This window comes from Planococcus citri, chromosome 4, assembly GCF_950023065.1.
Source record: "Planococcus citri chromosome 4, ihPlaCitr1.1, whole genome shotgun sequence".
Lineage (NCBI taxonomy): Eukaryota > Metazoa > Arthropoda > Insecta > Hemiptera > Pseudococcidae > Planococcus > Planococcus citri.
In genome coordinates, this window is record NC_088680.1 from 65,747,336 (window position 1) to 65,766,241 (window position 18,906).

At 34.7% G+C, this 18,906-nt stretch overlaps 1 protein-coding gene across 2 annotated transcripts in view; it reads left to right on the forward strand.

Annotated features, from left to right (window-relative positions):
* Positions 1–18,906, forward strand: part of LOC135843106 (zinc-regulated GTPase metalloprotein activator 1-like) — a 150,654-nt gene that overhangs the window by 39,968 nt on the left and 91,780 nt on the right. The window contains exons 13-14 of one of the 2 annotated variants that reach the window (XM_065360855.1): positions 5,548–5,713; positions 8,814–9,161. In XM_065360855.1, coding sequence (XP_065216927.1) covers positions 5,548–5,713; positions 8,814–8,887 — 240 coding nt within the window. In that variant the 3' untranslated portion in view covers positions 8,888–9,161. Of the gene's footprint in view, positions 1–5,547; positions 5,714–8,813; positions 9,162–17,042; positions 17,105–18,906 lie in introns of those variants that run through there. The other variant, XR_010558243.1, reaches the window with a different exon arrangement.

Sequence of the window (18,906 nt, forward strand, 5' to 3'; positions counted from 1 at the left end):
GCACATGTGTGTTTCTAGGTTGTATTTGATCCTTTTTTCCATCAGTAGTTTTACTGTAAAACTTGCATCAATGCATGATCTTCCTTTTCTGAATCTGTTTTGACTTTCTGACATCTTTTCTTCAGGTACCTTTTCTTCTTGGTACATCCTATGAGGGCAGGTCTATAAATAAGTTCATATTTGCCATAAGTCGTGTAAAAATGTATATTTTGATAAAAGTTTACATATTTTTGGAAACTAGACTCAATTTACGATTTTTCTACATGATCGCTACACACACCTACGCATTTGGATGCCTTTTTTGTAAAAATGCTGTACAAAAATTATATTCAAGTGAAAATCAATTTTTCAAGCTGACAAAAGAAAAATTCATTGGAAAATTCATCGAGAATCACTCAAGACATAAGTAACATACCAACATTATTTTGATTCAAAAGCAATATCCAAATGAAGCAGATTGTTTGGTGATAACCTGCTGAATGTCAGCATTGCCGAGAGTCACTCAGGGCCAGAAATTTTGCAACCATTACATTAACAATACAGCGCCAAATAATGTCACAACTTGAAATAACATTAGTATGATACATTTTGACAGGGCTGCATACTGATAAACATAAACGGTATTTGTATTTAGCATACAGTTCCCAAAATGGTATTAGTATTTTGGTATTCTCTAATGCAGATGTCAAATTTTGGTATTTTGGTATGGGTATTTTGTTATTTTGTTGATTTTTTTTTGGTATCTGGTATCAGTATTGGTATTGTACAAATATAATACCGAATAAAAATTGTGTTTTTAGGCCAAAATTAACAAAAATTTTCCAATTTTTTTTGGAAATTACATTTTTTTCTATTTAAACACCTCAATTTGCGAGTTCAAGGTTCATCATTATCACTTATAAGTTTTTCAATATGAGTAATTTATTAGTTATTTCATTTATAAATTTTATAATCAATCAAAAAATTCAAAATATGTACCAGAAAATACCAATACCAAAATATACCATTGAAAATTATTTCGGTATTGGGGTGATTCTCAGAAAAAGGTAAAATTCGTGTACATGGCAAATTTCTCAACGGTTTTAGCATGAATTTTTTTTTTTTTTTTGGTCCATTCAAGAATGACCCCGCACACATTTCACACATGGTATTGAGGTTTTTAGACCCTCCTTTCATTGGTGTACATTTGATTTTATACCCCAAATGTCCTTCGACTTGGCTGTCACACATCATGTTTTTGAAAATGAATGTTATAAAGTGTCATGAACTTCATTTTTTTTTGGAAAAATTGACACATTCTCATTGTCATAGAACATGAAGGTCTCTTACTGTGCAAATTGCAATTGCAATAAGTCTATAGGAAGCTCACAATTCACATTTGAAAACTGTCACACACTTTTTGCGCAAATTTTCGAGCAATTTTCAATTATTTTTGGTAGCTTCCCAATCCAACATTTTTTTCTGGTGAGTGGCTGCACTGGTTCACTGTTCTCATAGAAATGTTACCCCGCACCGTTCTTTTTAAAAACTACATTACAGCTCGTTCTGATCGTACTTATCTGTGAAATTTTGATATTTCGCAAAATCAGTGTCCTTCGGCTTGGTGTTTTCATTTACGCCAATGAACCCGCCAAAACCAATAATTGAGCACGGGAAGTTATTCTACGTGATAAGTACACATTTATTACGTGTTAAAAATCGAATAATGTCCAGTAGGTAAGGCTAGAAACGAAAAAACGTTGAGATTGTCCTTCGGCTTGTCCAGCGCCCATTTGTCCTTCGACTTGGCCAAATTTCAGACAGCTGTACTTTTATCGCGCTAGTCGGCATATTACAATATAATACAAGCAAAATTTTACATTTTCTCCCTCCACACACTTCACCTCTACCCCTACCAAAAAAATAAGTCCAGATTCGAACTCTGCGGCCTGAAAAACATAAATCGACATATTACACGATAATATAAGCAAAATTCGACATTTTCCCCCTCCCCACGCCTCACCCTCCACCTCTACAAAAAAAATAACTCCAGATTCGAATTCTACAACCTTGAAAACATGTCAATCGACATATTACACATCGATGAGGGTCGAATTCTAATTATCGCCGTTTTAGGGGGGCTGGGGTCCACAGTGGGGGGGATTGAATTGAGGCCAACACTAGAAAAGGGATCTGGGACACATATACAAATGATTCCCACTTGAAATTTTCCAAAAAAATGATTTTCGTTTTTCAAAATTATGCATATCAAAATCGACCCTTTTTCTGAGAATTACCCATTGGTATTTTGGTATTAATACAGTTTCAAAAACTTTATCGGTAGTTTGTAAATTGGTACTTCGTCTGTCTGCTAATCAGTATTGGTAAAGCGGCATTTGTAAATTTTTTCAAAATTTGCGGGTATTGCCAGTATTGGTATTTTGGTATTTATATCGGTATGCAGTCCTGCATTTTGAGTAATTCTTGATGAATTTTAGTCATAATATAATTATTACAACAAAAATCTTTTTGGCCAAATACCACTTTTGGACAGCATTTGTAACGAGGAAGGCATTTTCAAATTTGTGTCACGCTCGACCAAATATGTAGACGTGTGTGGCGATTAAATAGAAAAATTGTAAATTAAGGGCCAGTAGCACAATGCAGGTTTAAACCAGAGTTGTAAGTTAACTCTGGTTCAACTAAAATGCAGTGTTAAACTGTTTTTACAGTTTAAACCAGGTTCTACTTTAACTTGACAATTTTTGGAAGTTAACCTAGGATTAACAAATTGGCGCGTGTTCATTGGTTGTTTCAAGTTGTGTGATTACTGATTATTTTACAAATGGTAACCAATAACTTCAAATAATACCAACTTGCGACAAAGACGAAGTATAATTACTTACATTGAATGACAAAAAACAAGAATAATATGTATTGTTGAATGTAAAATCTCGAATCACATCACCACCATACTGAAAAATTTGATGACTATTGTTAAAAATTGGACATTTTACCTCAAACAAATTAATTTTTCTGCAGCAAAAAAATCAAATCTAGTGAACTATTCGTTTAAGAATGTTTTTTTTTTTTCAATTAATTCAAAAATTAGAACGTTGTTTCCAATTGTAAGATATTTCTAATCATTAAAAATATGTAATCTAAAATCACTCCAAAACATTGATATCAGTGATATCACGGACATAACCAACAATGATTGCGACAAAATTTGGTTGAATGACGCGTTAATCGAAGGATTAGTTAATCTAAATAACCTGAACCAATGTTGTGCAATGCTACGGAAGTTGAACCTGGTTCAAGATTTAAACTTGGTTCAGCTAAACCAAAATTTAAACCCTCATTGTGCTACTGGCTCTCAGTCTAGTTTCCGAAAATATGTTAACTTTTATTGAAATATACATTTTTACATGACTTATGGCAAATATCAACTGAATTATAGACCATCCCTCATATCACTCCAGAGTTCTTCAAAATATTCCTTTGCATCATTGATTTTTATTTTTCGCAAACTCCACTTTTTTGTTAAAATTTGTGTCAATTCTCCTTATAATCTTATACACCTTTGGCCGTAACTTGTTAGTGTCATGCTCCAGGAATGTGATACAATTTTCCCAGCTCTCTTGCTGTAATTTCCTAGACTTTCTCTTGACTTTTGCCGACTGTTTTCGATACCTATTCTTCATCATCAACTTCATTTTTTGAGCTCATGAATTTTCTAAATGCCAGTCTTTTCTTTTGTATGAGTTCTTGGATTTCATTATCCCAATTCTTTATTCGCTTTGCCCCATCAACTTCATTTTTTGAGCTCATGAATTTTCTAAATGCCTATCTTTTCTGTTGTATGAGTTTTTTGATTTCATTATCCCAATTCTTTATTCGCTTTGCCCCAATTGGTTTCTTTCTTTTTGAATAAAATTCAGATTGTAATTTTATTGAAACTCGATTGCTTCTCTAAAAAAAAAAAAATGAATATGTATTGTGGAAAAAAACTGAAAATGTGCCATAAAAACAGCTTTCAATTTTTTTTTTTGAATTCACAAAAAATCAAAAAAATCAATTTTGTGACCTATACTTTTTATTACGGGGGCTTTAAAACATGCTTTTTCGATCGAATTTGGTTTCGTTTAAATTATATAGCTTTATAATTTCATTATTGCTTTCCTCGTAAACATACAAATTACAGGCCACTTCTTTCCATGAGACTACATTTTTGAGCTTTCGCAGCTTCAGTTTTGGAACGAAAAACATTAGCAGTAAAATATTTGTGTGTCTGTGTACTTCTTCTAGAGGGTTTTTAATATCGTAATCATAAAGAGATCGTGCGTATATGCGACGATAAGTGAAAAGAATGTTATTGCCATTTTCGTGCCGATGCTGATACGACTTGGGAGTCCCACAAATAGCCTAATACACGTACAAATACCCTTACAGTACGAACACGCAGACATCTCAGTATTTATGAGCGTGAGAATGAAAGAAAATCGAAAATGCTGTTTGTTGTTCTCGTTTCTCAATTACGCTTGTTGTTTCTTCATAACTTTCATGCCGTAATATTGCTCCTAAAATAGTCCAGGAGAATTGGCTCAAAGAAGGAGTTTTGTGGAAAATTGCGGAGGGGGGGGACTGAATTTCGGTATTCGAGGGTTTTTTTTTGGTACACTAAATGCCTGAAAGTTGATGACTTTTCTTTATTAAATTTACCCCTTCCCAAGTCCAATTTTTTAGTTGAAAAAATTCTTGAAGTGAAACGATTTGGCTATCGAAGGTGACGAAATTGAACTTTCAAAATAAGAACGATCATAAACCCTTTCCTCTGACCCCTAATCAAGAGTTATTGATTCTAAACTCAATATTCAGTATCAATCCGACTCAAATTAAAAGTAACCTATACGTAGAGGCCTAACAGTGAGTCTTGTAAGGTTGTAAGGGTCACAATGACAACATATTACTCGTGTTCTTCCAATAAGACGTATGATGAGCTGTGGCGTGTATTGTCATTATTACAGGAGTGGAGTAGGTGGATATGTAATAATATGCGTTGTTGTCTATCGTACATATGTACTATAAAGTGTTGAGGCGATAAAAACTGAGCGCGAACGACAGCTCGCAGTGACGGCAAATATTAAGGGCTCGCGCCGTAGGCGTTTCGCACACGCGTCTCAGGAATGTTTCTATTTAGTCACAACCCTCGATAAATGGTTTTTTGTACATGTTGATGTTGTTGTTGCTGTTATTATTATTGAGAGGGCTCGACAATCTACGCTAGTATGTGTGTGTATGTGTGTATTGTATAAGGTACTCGATATTAAAAGGCGCACGACTCTCGTGTCCGTCTTTATTAGAGTATATAGATTTCGTCGCTGATAACACTGGACTCGAACTACGAGAGGACGAGGCTGTCAAATTGTTTATTGTTGGTTGGCAAAGAAACGGCGTGGCAATGGCGTGGAGCGGATCGCATTCTTTTTAAGCTTTACTCCTTTGAACTTTTCTCATTATTAACGAGACGCGAGGATGACGTTGTTGGTATTTTGATTTGTTTCGCAGGGAATCATTACGTCTACCAACACCGACGAGAAAGCCTACATGGTGCAGGCGGTTTACGATACCTACGACCTAGAATACGTAGATGGGCTGAAGCCGGAGGCTGAACCATCCTCGCCATCTCTGTCCTCCTGTCAAACAACGCAATTATGTCGTCTGATTTTTATCGGTAGGTAGTATCTAGTGGTGATGTAGATGCTTCAGATACCACTGGATGGCTTGAGTAGCTTGCTTGATATGCGTTTTTGCAGTTTACTATTAATGTATCTAACACCTAGGCCATTGCATTTTGCGAGTCTGATCCTCATTTGAGTATGAAAAATATCCGGGTGTTGACTTTTTGGTGGGAAGGGGGAAGGGGGGCTCTTTTCCTTGCGCAGAGTTGTCAACTCTTGGAAAATTTTCAATCCAGGTTGCTCTGAAAAGACTGCTGGATTCTGCTGATTAAGCGAAAATAGTTCGTTTAAACTGATTTCAATGAAGAGTCCAGGGAAAGAACCAGGTAAGTCACTTTTTCAAACTTCTGAGTTACGGCGTTTTGAAGTATCAGAAGGCTCCAATTTTGTAGCGAATTTTAATTTCATCAAGGTAATGACTGGAAATAAATCACACAACATCCCACAAACACAACTTGAGGCATTGTAGGAAAAAAATGAAGAGATGAGCCAGTCACGACTTGAAAAGTCACTGTTTTCGTGAAAAAATCAAGCAAAAAATCGAAAAATCAGTGTTTCGCAACAACTTGAATTCGATGAAAATCGATTATTATGATGACATAATGAAAAATTTTTGTACTTATTCTAAATAGTTGACGATGTTGAAATTTTCTTCCTGTCGCCTCACATTCCGTCTCGGCTCATTTTTCTCTTCTCCTCTTTTTTTTAAAGGCCATTTTAACCACGAAAAATCGATTTTTTTCAAAATGTAAATGGACTACATGTTTCTACTCCTCAGTGTGAATTTAATTCAACCCTAAACTCATTTTTGAAAAAAAGTGACTTACCTGGTTCTTTCCCTGGACTCTTCAAATACTTACTTTATTACTTACATCAAATTGAATAAATTTTATGACATCATTTTGTGGAGGGGATTTGAATTAGAAATATGAAAATCAGCTCCTCTAAAAACTCAACGAAGAAGTCACAAGTCTTTTCAATTTTTTAAAAATTGGCGCAGACAACTTATTGTGTGCCCCAGTAGGCCCCTCATCAAAAAATTGGGTCAAAATTCGGAATCAGCCCCTCTGAAAATCCAGACAACCATAGCCACCATAGGTCACACGATTTTTTCAATTTTTTTGAAATTCCGGCCTTCATTGTGAGCCCCAGGGGATTCATATCAAAAAAGTAAGCTGAAATTCGAAATCAGCACCTTTAAAAACCCAACAGACCATAGGTCACACGATTTTTTTTCAATTTTTTTGAAATTGGGGCCTTCATTGTGGGCTCCGGGGGGATTCGAATCAAAAAATAAGGCTGAAATTCAAAATCAGCGTCTCTAAAAACCCAACAGATCATAGGTCACACGATTTTTTCAATTTTTTTGAAATTGGGGCCTTCATTGTGGGGCTCAGGGGACTTATATCAAAATAGTAAGCTGAAATTCGAAATCAGCGTCTCTAAAAACCCAACAAACCATAGGTCACACTATTTTTCAATTTTTTTAAAATTTGGGGCCTCATTGTGGGCCTTAGGGGACTTGTATCGAAAAAAATGAGCTGAAATTCGAAATCAGCACTATCGAAAATATTACAAACGATATGTCACATGACCTTTGTTTTTTTATTGTAAAATTTTGAAAAATTGGGAGGGGGTGCTTGTTGACTCAAGAGACATCCCCTCTCCTTTCTGAAAATACGCACAATTCAATATCGTTAGATTCATTGCAACATATTAAACAAAATTTCAGGGTGTTTGTGCTTTTCATTCCAGAGATTAAAAATCTGACACCATTTTCCGATTTTGAGTGGGGGGAGAGAAGAGTGGGGATGAACATCTATAATTTGCCCACAAAGCTTTGTGATGTTTAAATATATATTTTTGCGCCTATAGATCACGATTCACAAATCTGGCGGCAATTTTTTGACGGGAAAAGTGTGTGGAGAGGGGGGGGGGTGAAAAGAAACCATAAAATTTGATTATTGTAATGGGTGGGGGGGGGGGTAATAAGGGATGAAGTTTTGTAATTTGGCAATATGGGGGTGTGATATGTCTACATGTATGTTTTCGAGCCCATAGATTACGAATCTGACATTATTTTTTTGATTGGGGTGAAAGTGGAGGGTGTGGGGTGGGAGTGAGAATGGTAATTTGGACATGTACCGAGTGATAGGTCTATATGTAGGTTTACGAACGCGTAGATTACGAATCTGGTATTATTTTTTCGATTGTGGTGAAAGTGGTAGGGGCGAGGGTGGGGGTGAAAGTGGTGGGGGTGAGAGTGGGGGTGAAAGTATAAAATTTGGGACATGTGCCGAGTAGGCGAGTAATATGTCTACATTTAGGTTTTCGAACCTGTAGATTACGAATCTGGCATTATTTTTTCAATTGGGGTAAAATTGGAGGGGTGGGGGTGGGGGTGAAAGTAGAAATTTGGCCATGTACCGAGTGATATGTCTACATGTAGGTTTTCAAACCTGTAGATTCCGAATCTGACCTTATTTTTTCGATTGGGGTTAAAGTCAAGGTGGGTGGTGGGGGTGAAAGTAGAAATTCGGCCCATGTATCGAGTGATATGTCTACATGTAGGTTCTCGAACTCGTAGATTACGAATCTGGTATTATTTTTTCGATTGAGGTGAAAGTGGAGGGGTGAGGGTGGGGGTGAATGCATAAAATTTGGTCATGTGCCGAGTAATATGTCTACATGTAGGTTTTCGAACCCGTAGATTACGAATCTGGTATTATTTTTTCGATTGGGGTGAAAGTGGTGGGGTGGGGTGGGGTGAAAGTATAAAATTTTGCCATGTGTCGAGTGATGTGTCTAAATGTAGGTTTTCGAACCCGTAGATTGGGAATCTGGCGTTATTTTTCCATTTGGAGTTGAAGGTGAGAAGTTGGAGGGGGAAATGTCTATAATTTGATAATATAATGGTGTGCAAAATGATTTTTAGCTCGTAGATTACGAATTTGGAATTTTTCAAATTTTCCGAATTTTCAAAAATCAAAATTCCTTACTAACTGCTTAAATGTAAAAGTTGCTTCAAAGGTGCTTGGCATGTTATCATTTGTACAGGATGTACATTTACAGGTATCTTAACTTGTTTCTCAGGTCGTCATTTGGATTTGTCCAAACTTACTGAACTTCTAACCGAATTGGCGGATCGTAATCTCAGCTCAAAATGAATGGAAAAGAAGGAGTAAGATCCACTGCAACTAGAAGGCTAGTGCTTACCTGTGTGTGATGACGTTCGTCAAAAATTGAATCTTAGCTGATGGATTACTGGATTTAAGTTCGTGTGACTTGTCTGCCAATTGATGGGTTGGATTTTGAGGAGTATGTTTTCTTCGTTCTATACTCAAGTCATCATAGTATACCTACCTGTTCAATTATTTTTTAAGTTGGAAATACCAAAATTCACTCTTGTTCTAATAAAATATGAATTTTTTTCTAAGATAATTTTTTTTAAAGGGACAATTATCGTTACTTTGTGCGCATTAGTTAATTTTTACAGCATTGTCGACATACGTACCTATTTATCGCAAGATTGCGTAGGTATTTAAGTACTCTCGAAGTTTGTTTATTCTGTTTCTTTGCCTGGTTGAATTTACTTACTATTAGATAAATAGTCGTATACATTACGTACATTATACGTATTGCCTCGGCCTATCAGTCAGTCGTTTATTCCTTCACGTTTTGAGCGTTGGATTTGCTTTTCTTGTCTTTAGTCGGTCTCGGTCAGTTGTAGTGAGTTTTTATTGGCTCGAGTAATTGTTTACCGAATTCCGTATTGGAACGTAAACTAAAGAATCAAGTACGATAGAAAAGTATTATTATAGCTTAGCTTTAGCTGTCTTATGTTTATTTCTAGACGGCTCTATTAAAGTCCCGCGTATATGTCTATTTTACATGTACGTACATTACATACGTACGAGTATATGTAAACTTGAAGTTTTTTTTTTATTTTTATTGCATTTCATCCGACAAGACGACATGAAAGCAGTGGACCGATCGACCGACTAACGTTTGTTTGTAGCGCGTTTCTTTTAACGAGGCAGATGAAAAAGAAAACAAAACTGTACCTTAGATCTAAAATGAATGGATAGGGGGAAGAGGAGCGAGGTTGTTGGGTCTTCGAAATCCAAATGTCAATATGAGTGAAGATGATTCGCAGGGTTTGCTTTATACGTTTAGCTAACCTATATATACCTACTTAATTTTGTGGCTGTTTTCAAGTTTAAAAAATCTGCCGGAGGCTCCAGAACTGCTCGAAACTGTTTGAAACTGTTTCCAATCGATTTGGCTGATCGAAAATAGGGTATATCCCAAATTTCAGCTTTCCAGGCCAATTTAGTAAAATTTTGATTTTTTTTTAATTTTTGGCCAGAATTTGATTTTTTGAAAATTTACCAAAAATCTAAAAATGCACTACAGCCTTTGACATTTTTTTTCGGCAAGATGGCTTTAAAATGTTCCATAGAAGTTCCTTTTAAGAAAAAAGTTGCCCCAGGGGATGGAGGGGGTGGGGAGGTTTTACTTGATGCTTCTTGTATTCGATCAGTCTCGAAACAAGACACCTAAAATTTTAAATTTCTTGAAAAATGAAAGTATTTAAAATGAAATGAATATCTTTATTCAATGAAATCCACCCTCTGATCATATTTTTTTTAACAATTACCATGTTTCGAGATCACGATCCGGTTGTAATTTCACAATGCAACTGAGCACATTGATCCGAAACGACGATCGCAGCAGTAAAATTTCAATCGGAAGGGTACACTTGTAAAATGTCAATTCGCTCAATCGAGGGCAATTCCTCAACGATCTTACCAGCAAGTCGGCCTGTTCGTAGAGTAATTCCTGAGCGTCGATCGAGATCACTGTTTCCAAGTTGGGCTGAATCTGCCCAATCTGGGCTGGAAAATTATCGCTGAATTCGATCCGGATCCGTTGGTAGAGACTTTTATCTTCCGAAATTTTCTGCCATCTTTGGCTGACGTTGTTGGCCATTGTCAGGTCGTTTAAAGATAGATGTTTGAAGATATGTAGGATTATTTCATCAGGGATTTGTTCTATGGTGATTTTTGCCATTTTTGCGATGTTTGATTTTCATTCTTTTTTATTGTCTTATCATCGGTGGAAATATTGTTTTTGTTGTTGTCGTTTTCATAGACTTTGACTGGATTAATTTGGCGGTCGCGTATTTCTGATCTGATGACATTTTTTAGATGTGTTTTTGATGAAAATTTGTTTGGTAAAAAAAGTGAAGAGAAGCAAAATTTGTTGAGAATGAAATTTTTTATTCGTCGAATTGTGATTGATTTTTTTTCTGGGATACTTTGCCTTCAAAAATGAAGATTTTTGTTTACCTATTCTGATACCTAATACCCTTCTTTTTCCCTCCCAGTCCCATCACTCTGAAACAACAAATCAACTATAGACATCTGAGCTATACATATTATTGTGTATTTCAGGTTTGCAACTCGATAAACATTCCATCCTTTGGAAATAAGGGTACGAATGGATGAAGAGGGATGCTGTATTATTTTCGCGCTGACGCGTCTGCTATTCAATTTTTTAATTATAAAACTTGAGCGAGTTGCTTTTAAGCTTTTTAAAGTTTGATAAAATGGTGTAACAGTAACAACGCCGCTGCCTTCGTCATCGCGTTGAAATGTTTAGTCAAGTATTATGTTTTTTCGCGTACCATAATCGAGAGAGAGATGCAGCGGGCCAAGTTTGTTAAACTGCCGCCAACGAAAACTAAACTTTTTTCACCCAACATCACGGTGTACTGATAATTTGTATCCTTGATTTTGTGTAAAAGCTCGAGTTATAATGGTGGCGGCGGAATTTTGAATTTTTTTCTCTCTCTTTGTGATTTTTAAACGCCCCGGAGATGAAATAACGTGGTAAATAGTCGCAAAAAGATTCCAACCGTTTGAATGAAAAGTTTTATGCTGCGAAAACTTTGGAAAATATACCTACCTAAATGTTTGTAGCGAATTGAAGTGAAGTGAAGGTGTTTTTCAAGCTGTACGATTATTTATAAGGGTAGCTGAGGGAATATGAAAAAGACACTGTGAGAAAAGGTGGTGAATTAAAGATGATTTCGTTAGATTATATCGTTGCAAAAATATACGTTACGTTTTTTGGGATGCAAATTTTATGTGTTTGGGGTATTTTCAATGTAGGTATTGCCTGAATTTTCTTTATTTCATACCTTTGTGGTGTAGTTTTAATTTTTTTTTTTTGAAAAAAGATGTGTTAGAAACTTGAAAAAAACATCAAAAACAATGAAATTCATCGAAAAATTGAAAAAGTTGTTGAGAACTTTGGCGAAATTTACATGAAAAAATTGTAAAATACGAATAAAAAGCATTAAAATCCATAAAACTGACCTAAAATCAATAAAATTTGATAAAAATTGTTGATAAGCGCACAAAAATGTTTTTAAAACACCTGAAATGAGGTAAAAACAATGAAAAAATCCTCAAAATTGATAAAAATTTTGGGGAAAAAATGAAATGTGGATAAATTATTGCTGGTGAAATATGCACAAAAAGTGCTAAAAACATGAAAATAATCTTGAAAACCCATAAAGTATTCCCAAAAATGAAAAACTGTTAGTGAACTTTGAAAAAAATTGTATGAAAGATTGTTTAAAGCACAAAAAAAGCATCAAAATCATAAAAAATTATTTATTTAGGTACCTATTTATTTACTCTTTCTTGATAGATGTTACTTCTTATGGATATCATTGACTTCATACTAGATATTTCCAATTCTTTGAGAATTGTGTTGTTCTTCACATACCACGGCGTGTTTATAAGTTTTCTTAGAATTTTGTTCTGGAATCTTTCGATAATCAAGATATTGGATTCACTAGCCTAACCCCATAGTTCAATACCATACGACCAAATTGGTTTGAATAAATATTTGTGTAGCAAGTACCTATGATCTTGTTTTATTGGTTCAGCATATTAGTTCCAAGAAGCCAATAAAGCAATTTTTGTTTTTTTGTCGAGTCGAGTTCTCTTCTTCAGAATACAGTCTTTTCATGTGAGATGGTTATCAAGGTGTCGTCGTGGTTCCATATCCTTTGCAGGACATTGGAAATCACATTTTTGTGGTACCCTAACAGGGTGAGGCGAATGCCTATATGTCACTGCGATTATTCTAGGGAATCGACATTTTTTTTTAGCTAACACGTAGTAGTTTCCCGTTACTTTCTATGCTATCCACAAAGTAGCTCATACAGGGTGCCCAGAAATACCGAGTACCCCTAAAAAAGTTTTCTACTAAAATACTTTGGTTGGACACAGTGAATGATAATAATGATAGCACATGATTGGTTGTTGGACTGGAGAGATACCATTCCACCAATCATATGCATCTATTTCAAGTTGTCAACCTATATTTTTAATGAAAAACTTTCTTTGGGGTAGGGTAAATGTGCCTAAGTTTGCGCGCTTCCTAAGATTGCGCAGGAACGATTTCTCAGAACCAGTGAGAGTTACAACATTGATACCACCTTTACTTGAAAGAAGAATTAAAATGACCATACTTGACGCTTTTTGGTGATGGTAGCACCAAGTGTTGCCAAATGACAAGCGAAAAACTTTTTTTAAAAATTTTTTTATAACTTTTCCAATAAAAGTTGCACGCGACAATTTTTGTGGAAATGGCAGTAGAGATCTAAATAAGCTATTTTTAGATTCGTCATTGACTGGGGATTATAACAAGCACATATTTCAAGTATTTTCTGCTTTAATTAGGTTTCAATTTTTCAATTTTTTAAAAAAACACCCCTGTGCCTAAGATTGCGATTTTTATTTTTTGCTACTTTTCTAGAATAATAATGATACTTTTCGAAATTTTTATTAAGAATTCAATTTATTGGAATGAAATGACACCTTCTATATGTGAATCAAGTTTACTCCTTGTCAAAAGCTAGGGAAAAATGGGTGTAATGCTGGAAATACTAGATATGAGCGCATTTCCAGTGTGGTTCACTCAGAAGTTTTGAATGCATGTTCATGTGAGACATTTTGTTTGCTTTCATCATTAATTAAACAATATTGACGAATTTACATGTTTTTCACTGGTGCACAATCTTGGGAAGGTGAATGCGCAATCTTAGGAAGGCATATGCCTAAGTTTGCGCACTTGACTTTTTTTGGTTTTTGGTCAAAATATCAAAAACTAAATCGATTAAAAATTTTATTTCTGGTGCAAATCATAGCCAAATGTTTGAAGAACCTTCTGTACAAATTTCAATATTCTAGCTCCTTTTCATGAAAAGTAGTGACTGTTTGAAAATTAGGTGCGCAAACTTAGGCACATTTACCCTACTTGATATTTCTGGGCACCCTGTACATTGCTAGCAGGGGTTTTAGAACCCTGAGTTCAGTAATCACTGCTACCAATAGGTGCTCAACCAGTTACAGCTTTTTGATACCGGCAACAGATTGCGTGCATTTCTGTTGCCTTTGCTGTTCTGGTGCTCGGAGCTTAACGTGTAATAGATGTTGAATGCACTACAATGTATACATTACACGTTAACGCTTGCGTTTCTAGTGGGATTTGAACCCACGACCTCTTGTTCAGAAAGCCATGGCTCAACCCACTACGCCACTAAGATCCCAGATATTTGACGACGTTTGTTCAAAGTATTTCATCGTTATTAAACATTTAGTGAGGGAGTTGTTTTGACTTTTCTTCTAATAAAAAGGATGTAGTTCAATTTTTCACTACCGATTTTGATTCTCCAAGTTTGACACCATTTGTTCATTGGGTTTAAGTTGTTTTGTAATTTGTCCATTGCAACATCTGGATCAAACTCTTGTGTGGTAATTGCAGTGTCATCAGCAAATGTTGCCATTGTAACATCCATTATCAGAGGAATGTCATACATGTAGATAAGATATAGGTAATATTGGGCTCAATACGCTTCCCAGTGAGTTCCCGGTAGTACTCCTGCTCGGATTGTTTTGAAGACAGGGGAAAGCATCATCATATTCTGGAAGATAAAAAATCTTGAAAACATGTAAATATTCCCAAAAATTGAAAAATGTTAGTGAACTTTAAAAAAAAATTGTATGAAAGATTGTTTTAAAACACCAAAAAAGTATAAAAATCATGGAGAATGAGCAAAATTTGACAAAATTCCAGATTGAATTAGCAAAATCTGCATAAAACAGTCAAATGAGGTCAAAAACATGTACATAAAATCTAATTTTTTTAAAAAAATTGATAAAATGCATTAAAATCTGCTGTAATAACTAATAAAAATTGCATGAAGTGGTACAAGAACTTAAATAAAATTTGACAAAAGGGGCATAAAAAAGTAGAAAAATATGCGAATAGGGCATAAACACACAATGAAGCAGAACACCACTGAAACCATCAATATCAATGAAAATCCCTCTGAAATTACCTTATGATTAAACAACACTAAAAAAAAAAGGTTGAAATCAACAAAAATCTGGAAAAAGAGATAAAATGCAATATAATTTGAAAAAAATAAAGTGTTGAAAAATAAATAAAATTTAATAATAAACAAAATTTGGAGAAAATTTCACAAAAATTGAGTTTAAAACACGTCAAAATATAATTACAAAATTATGAAATGAAAAAAATCAGTGAAAATTCAAAAAAAGAGGTTGAAATTTCTGTGGATTCTCTGAAAGATGGCGTGAAAGAGTGAAAAACATCTAAAATGAAAAAGTTCTGAAAAATTATCAAAAACAGCAAAAAATTATTAAATTTCAAACAAAAAATTGAAGGATACAATATTGCTTAAAAAAGTGTTGAAACATCTTAAAATGAAAATATAAAAACACAAGAAATACAGTAAGTCCCGCTTATTAGAATTGTGGATAATAGAATAATTTGGTTAATGGAATGGAATGTGCTGGGACAGAACATTTGTATCTTCTTACATGCAAATTTTTCTGTTTATTGGAATAAAAAGAGCATTTTATACGGTTAATAGAATTGAAAAATCTTCAAAAATGGGAAAAATCATGAATTTTGGCAAAATTTAACAAAAATCAAACGAAAACATGTGAAAATGGCATAAAAACGCGAAAATAAATATGTGACCCGCTGTGACAAAATCGACCATTTCGACTAAATTTCAAAAAATGTTCTTTTCTCCAAAATCTGATCTTTCAAACCATAAAGCTCATTTTAAACGTCATTATTTTGGATACTTTTTTTCGTCAAAATGGTCGATTTTGTCAGAGCGGGTCAAAAATTTTAAATTGGTATAAGATGATGGATTTAATTTTTTAATTTTATAAAAATTGTACAAAAAAGTGTTCAAAACATATTAAAAGGCTAAACGTAACTAAAAAACCAAAAAAGTATCAGAATTAACTTCAAAACACATCAAAAAGTGAAAATCTCAACATAATTTGAAATTTTGCATTTTTTAACTTCCCGCTTTATAGAATACTCCGGTTTATAGAATCAAGCATACCTGGTCCCAAATCGATTCTAATAAGCGGGACTTACTGTACATTAAAACAATGTAAGTTACAAAATGCTAGGTAATGAAATTTTAGTAGGTATTTGTTATCAACAATAAATAAGTATTGTGAGATGATGCAGACACATCGAAAAGCTGTGTATTGGATTACAATGCTAAATTGTTTTGATTTACGTTTCACGTTAAATACATCCAAGAAAATGCTCTATGCACTACAAGCTCCAGAACTGGAAATAAAAAATCAAACAGTCATTACCACTTTTGACGTCAATTTCCTGGATGAACACATTCCCAAATTATTTTCAAAATTATCAGATATTGCGATTTTGCGAGAAAAAGTGTTAAAAATGTGCGAAATTATTTTAAAACACGACAAAAATAATTAAAATTAATAAAAATTTAGAAAAAAACTGAAATTTCAGCGAAATTTGGCTTAATTTTGAAAAAATTGCTTAAAACATCGTGATGGTGAAACCTTTTTCTCAACTTCAGTAAAATCATTAAGGGAGAAAAAAAACTGTAAATTACTAAAAACTAATGAATTTTTTGTAAAATATGACAATAATTTTATGGAAATGTGTTGAAAACTTGTTAAAATGACGCAAGCTTACCAAAAAGTTATAAAATTTGGTTAAAAGTGAATAAAAAATACCACTACATTGAACCTGTTCCATCTACCACCCTCAAGAAGTAAAACTGGTTGTTGATGTTGAATAACTTGCATACCCAGTGCCTGGAAAATCCAGCGATTCTGTTTTCTACACAGAAATGATTTTCGATTCTGTTCTTTTGCAGTAAAAATAATTTTAGTTTAATTTTTCCTCTTTTTTTTTCATCATTTGCAGGTCCATGAATACAGTGAATTTTTATTCAGAATCGTATGAGAATTTCCTGCAGAATTTCTATGGTAAGTGGACTTTGAAATTTTACTTGTGTATCTCAATTCAATTTAGACAATAATCTGATGTGACAATTTGTCTAATTCACCTAAGTATGTGGTATTTAAGAAGGGTTACAGTAGGTTAAGTTGTGTGTGGATGCCTCATGGAGGCTTGAGGAATGAAAATATTCAAACAAATAAGTGGATGCTGCATGCACAATGCTATTCACTCAAGATCAGTTGTGTTTATTGAATCGTGTACCTACGAAGCCAATTTAGTACGTAGCTTTATGTATAGATAGGCAATTCTTCTGGCTATAGGCAATTGGTACACACTACACATACATACAATATACATATATGGGTAATAAAAATGAAAAATACGAGCACTTGGTTGTACCTCGTTATAAGTTTTAGGTGTCGCTTACATTTACTACCTCACTTATACATGTACACATTTGTACAGTGTTCTCTTTCACTCTACACAGTACGTATATTCGCATTCGCTGCTTCATCTTTTTTTTTTTATTTCATCGTCAAGTACACATTCGATGTAGGATATATGGGGTTTTGGTGCACCGGAGGGGGGCGGAGGTTGATGCACTGTCGCGCGAATTTATTTTCGTTAACCGCGAGGAGTAACACATTATTAACGCATGTTCGGCCAAGTTTCTAAACAGTTGGTCTAAACCTCTTGAATTATAATAGCGGTGATTTTTAAGAGTACCTTTACAGCAGTGCTTGTGATCTTTAGTGAATTACGCGCGTCCGCGTACAAATACAACCGCTCACCAGGAAACAACTGTCGTAGTTTTAAAAAATTACTAGGTCGATACTCGAGTACCTACCTAGCTAGCTCTCTTTCTAGTGCTGAGCAGAGCGCACTATACTCTTATACATATACTCGTACTCAGACCCCGACCCGTAGCCTGTACGTTTACGTGTAAGCCTATTATCGTATGCACTTGAGAGTTTGCTTATACTGCTGTGGAACGCGTTTTTTAGTTCTTTTCAATTTTTATTCTGGTTTTGAGTGAGTTTTGCACGTATTCGCGAGTTGTGTGTAGAAATTTATGAAGAAAATGCTTAATTTGTTATAGTCCGGCATATGACAATGGGAGTAATTGTACCCCCCCCCCCCCGCTGATCCTCCGGGACAACTTTTTTCTTAAAGGGGACATCCTAAGGAACATTTTAAAGCAAACTTGCCCAAAAAAAAGCTCGGCCTTACTTACAAAATGGCGGCCATTTTGATTGACAGGTCAGCCGAAATCGCAGATTTTGCGTTTCAACATAAGACTTGCACGAAATTTTTCAAACCTTACAAAGGTAGATCGAAAGATCATGCAAAAATTCATCACCTGTCAAAATTGCAAGTGTTAAAGTGCGTTTTTCGATTTTTGGCGAATTTTTGAAAATCCAATTTAGGCCAAAAATGAGGGAAAAAATTAAAATTTTACCAAATTGACCAAGAAAGCTGAAATTTGGGATATACCCTATTTTCGACATGCCAAATCGATTGGAAACGGTTTCAACTCGTTTTGAGCAGTTCTGGAGCCTCCAGCAGATTTTTGAAACTCGAAATTCCCACAAAATTCTATCAAATTGGAGTTGTAAAGCTGAAATTTATTCTAAAAACTAATTTTAATACGCTACGAAGTACTGCAGGTGAATTTCAAGTCGTTTTGGAGCCTCCAGCGACTTTTTGAAAATTCCTGAAGCCTCCAGCAGATTTTTGAAACTTTAAATTTTCACAAAATTTCATCAAATGGAGATGGAAAGCTGAAATTTACTCTACACTTCAATTTTAACACCATCTGGAGACGACT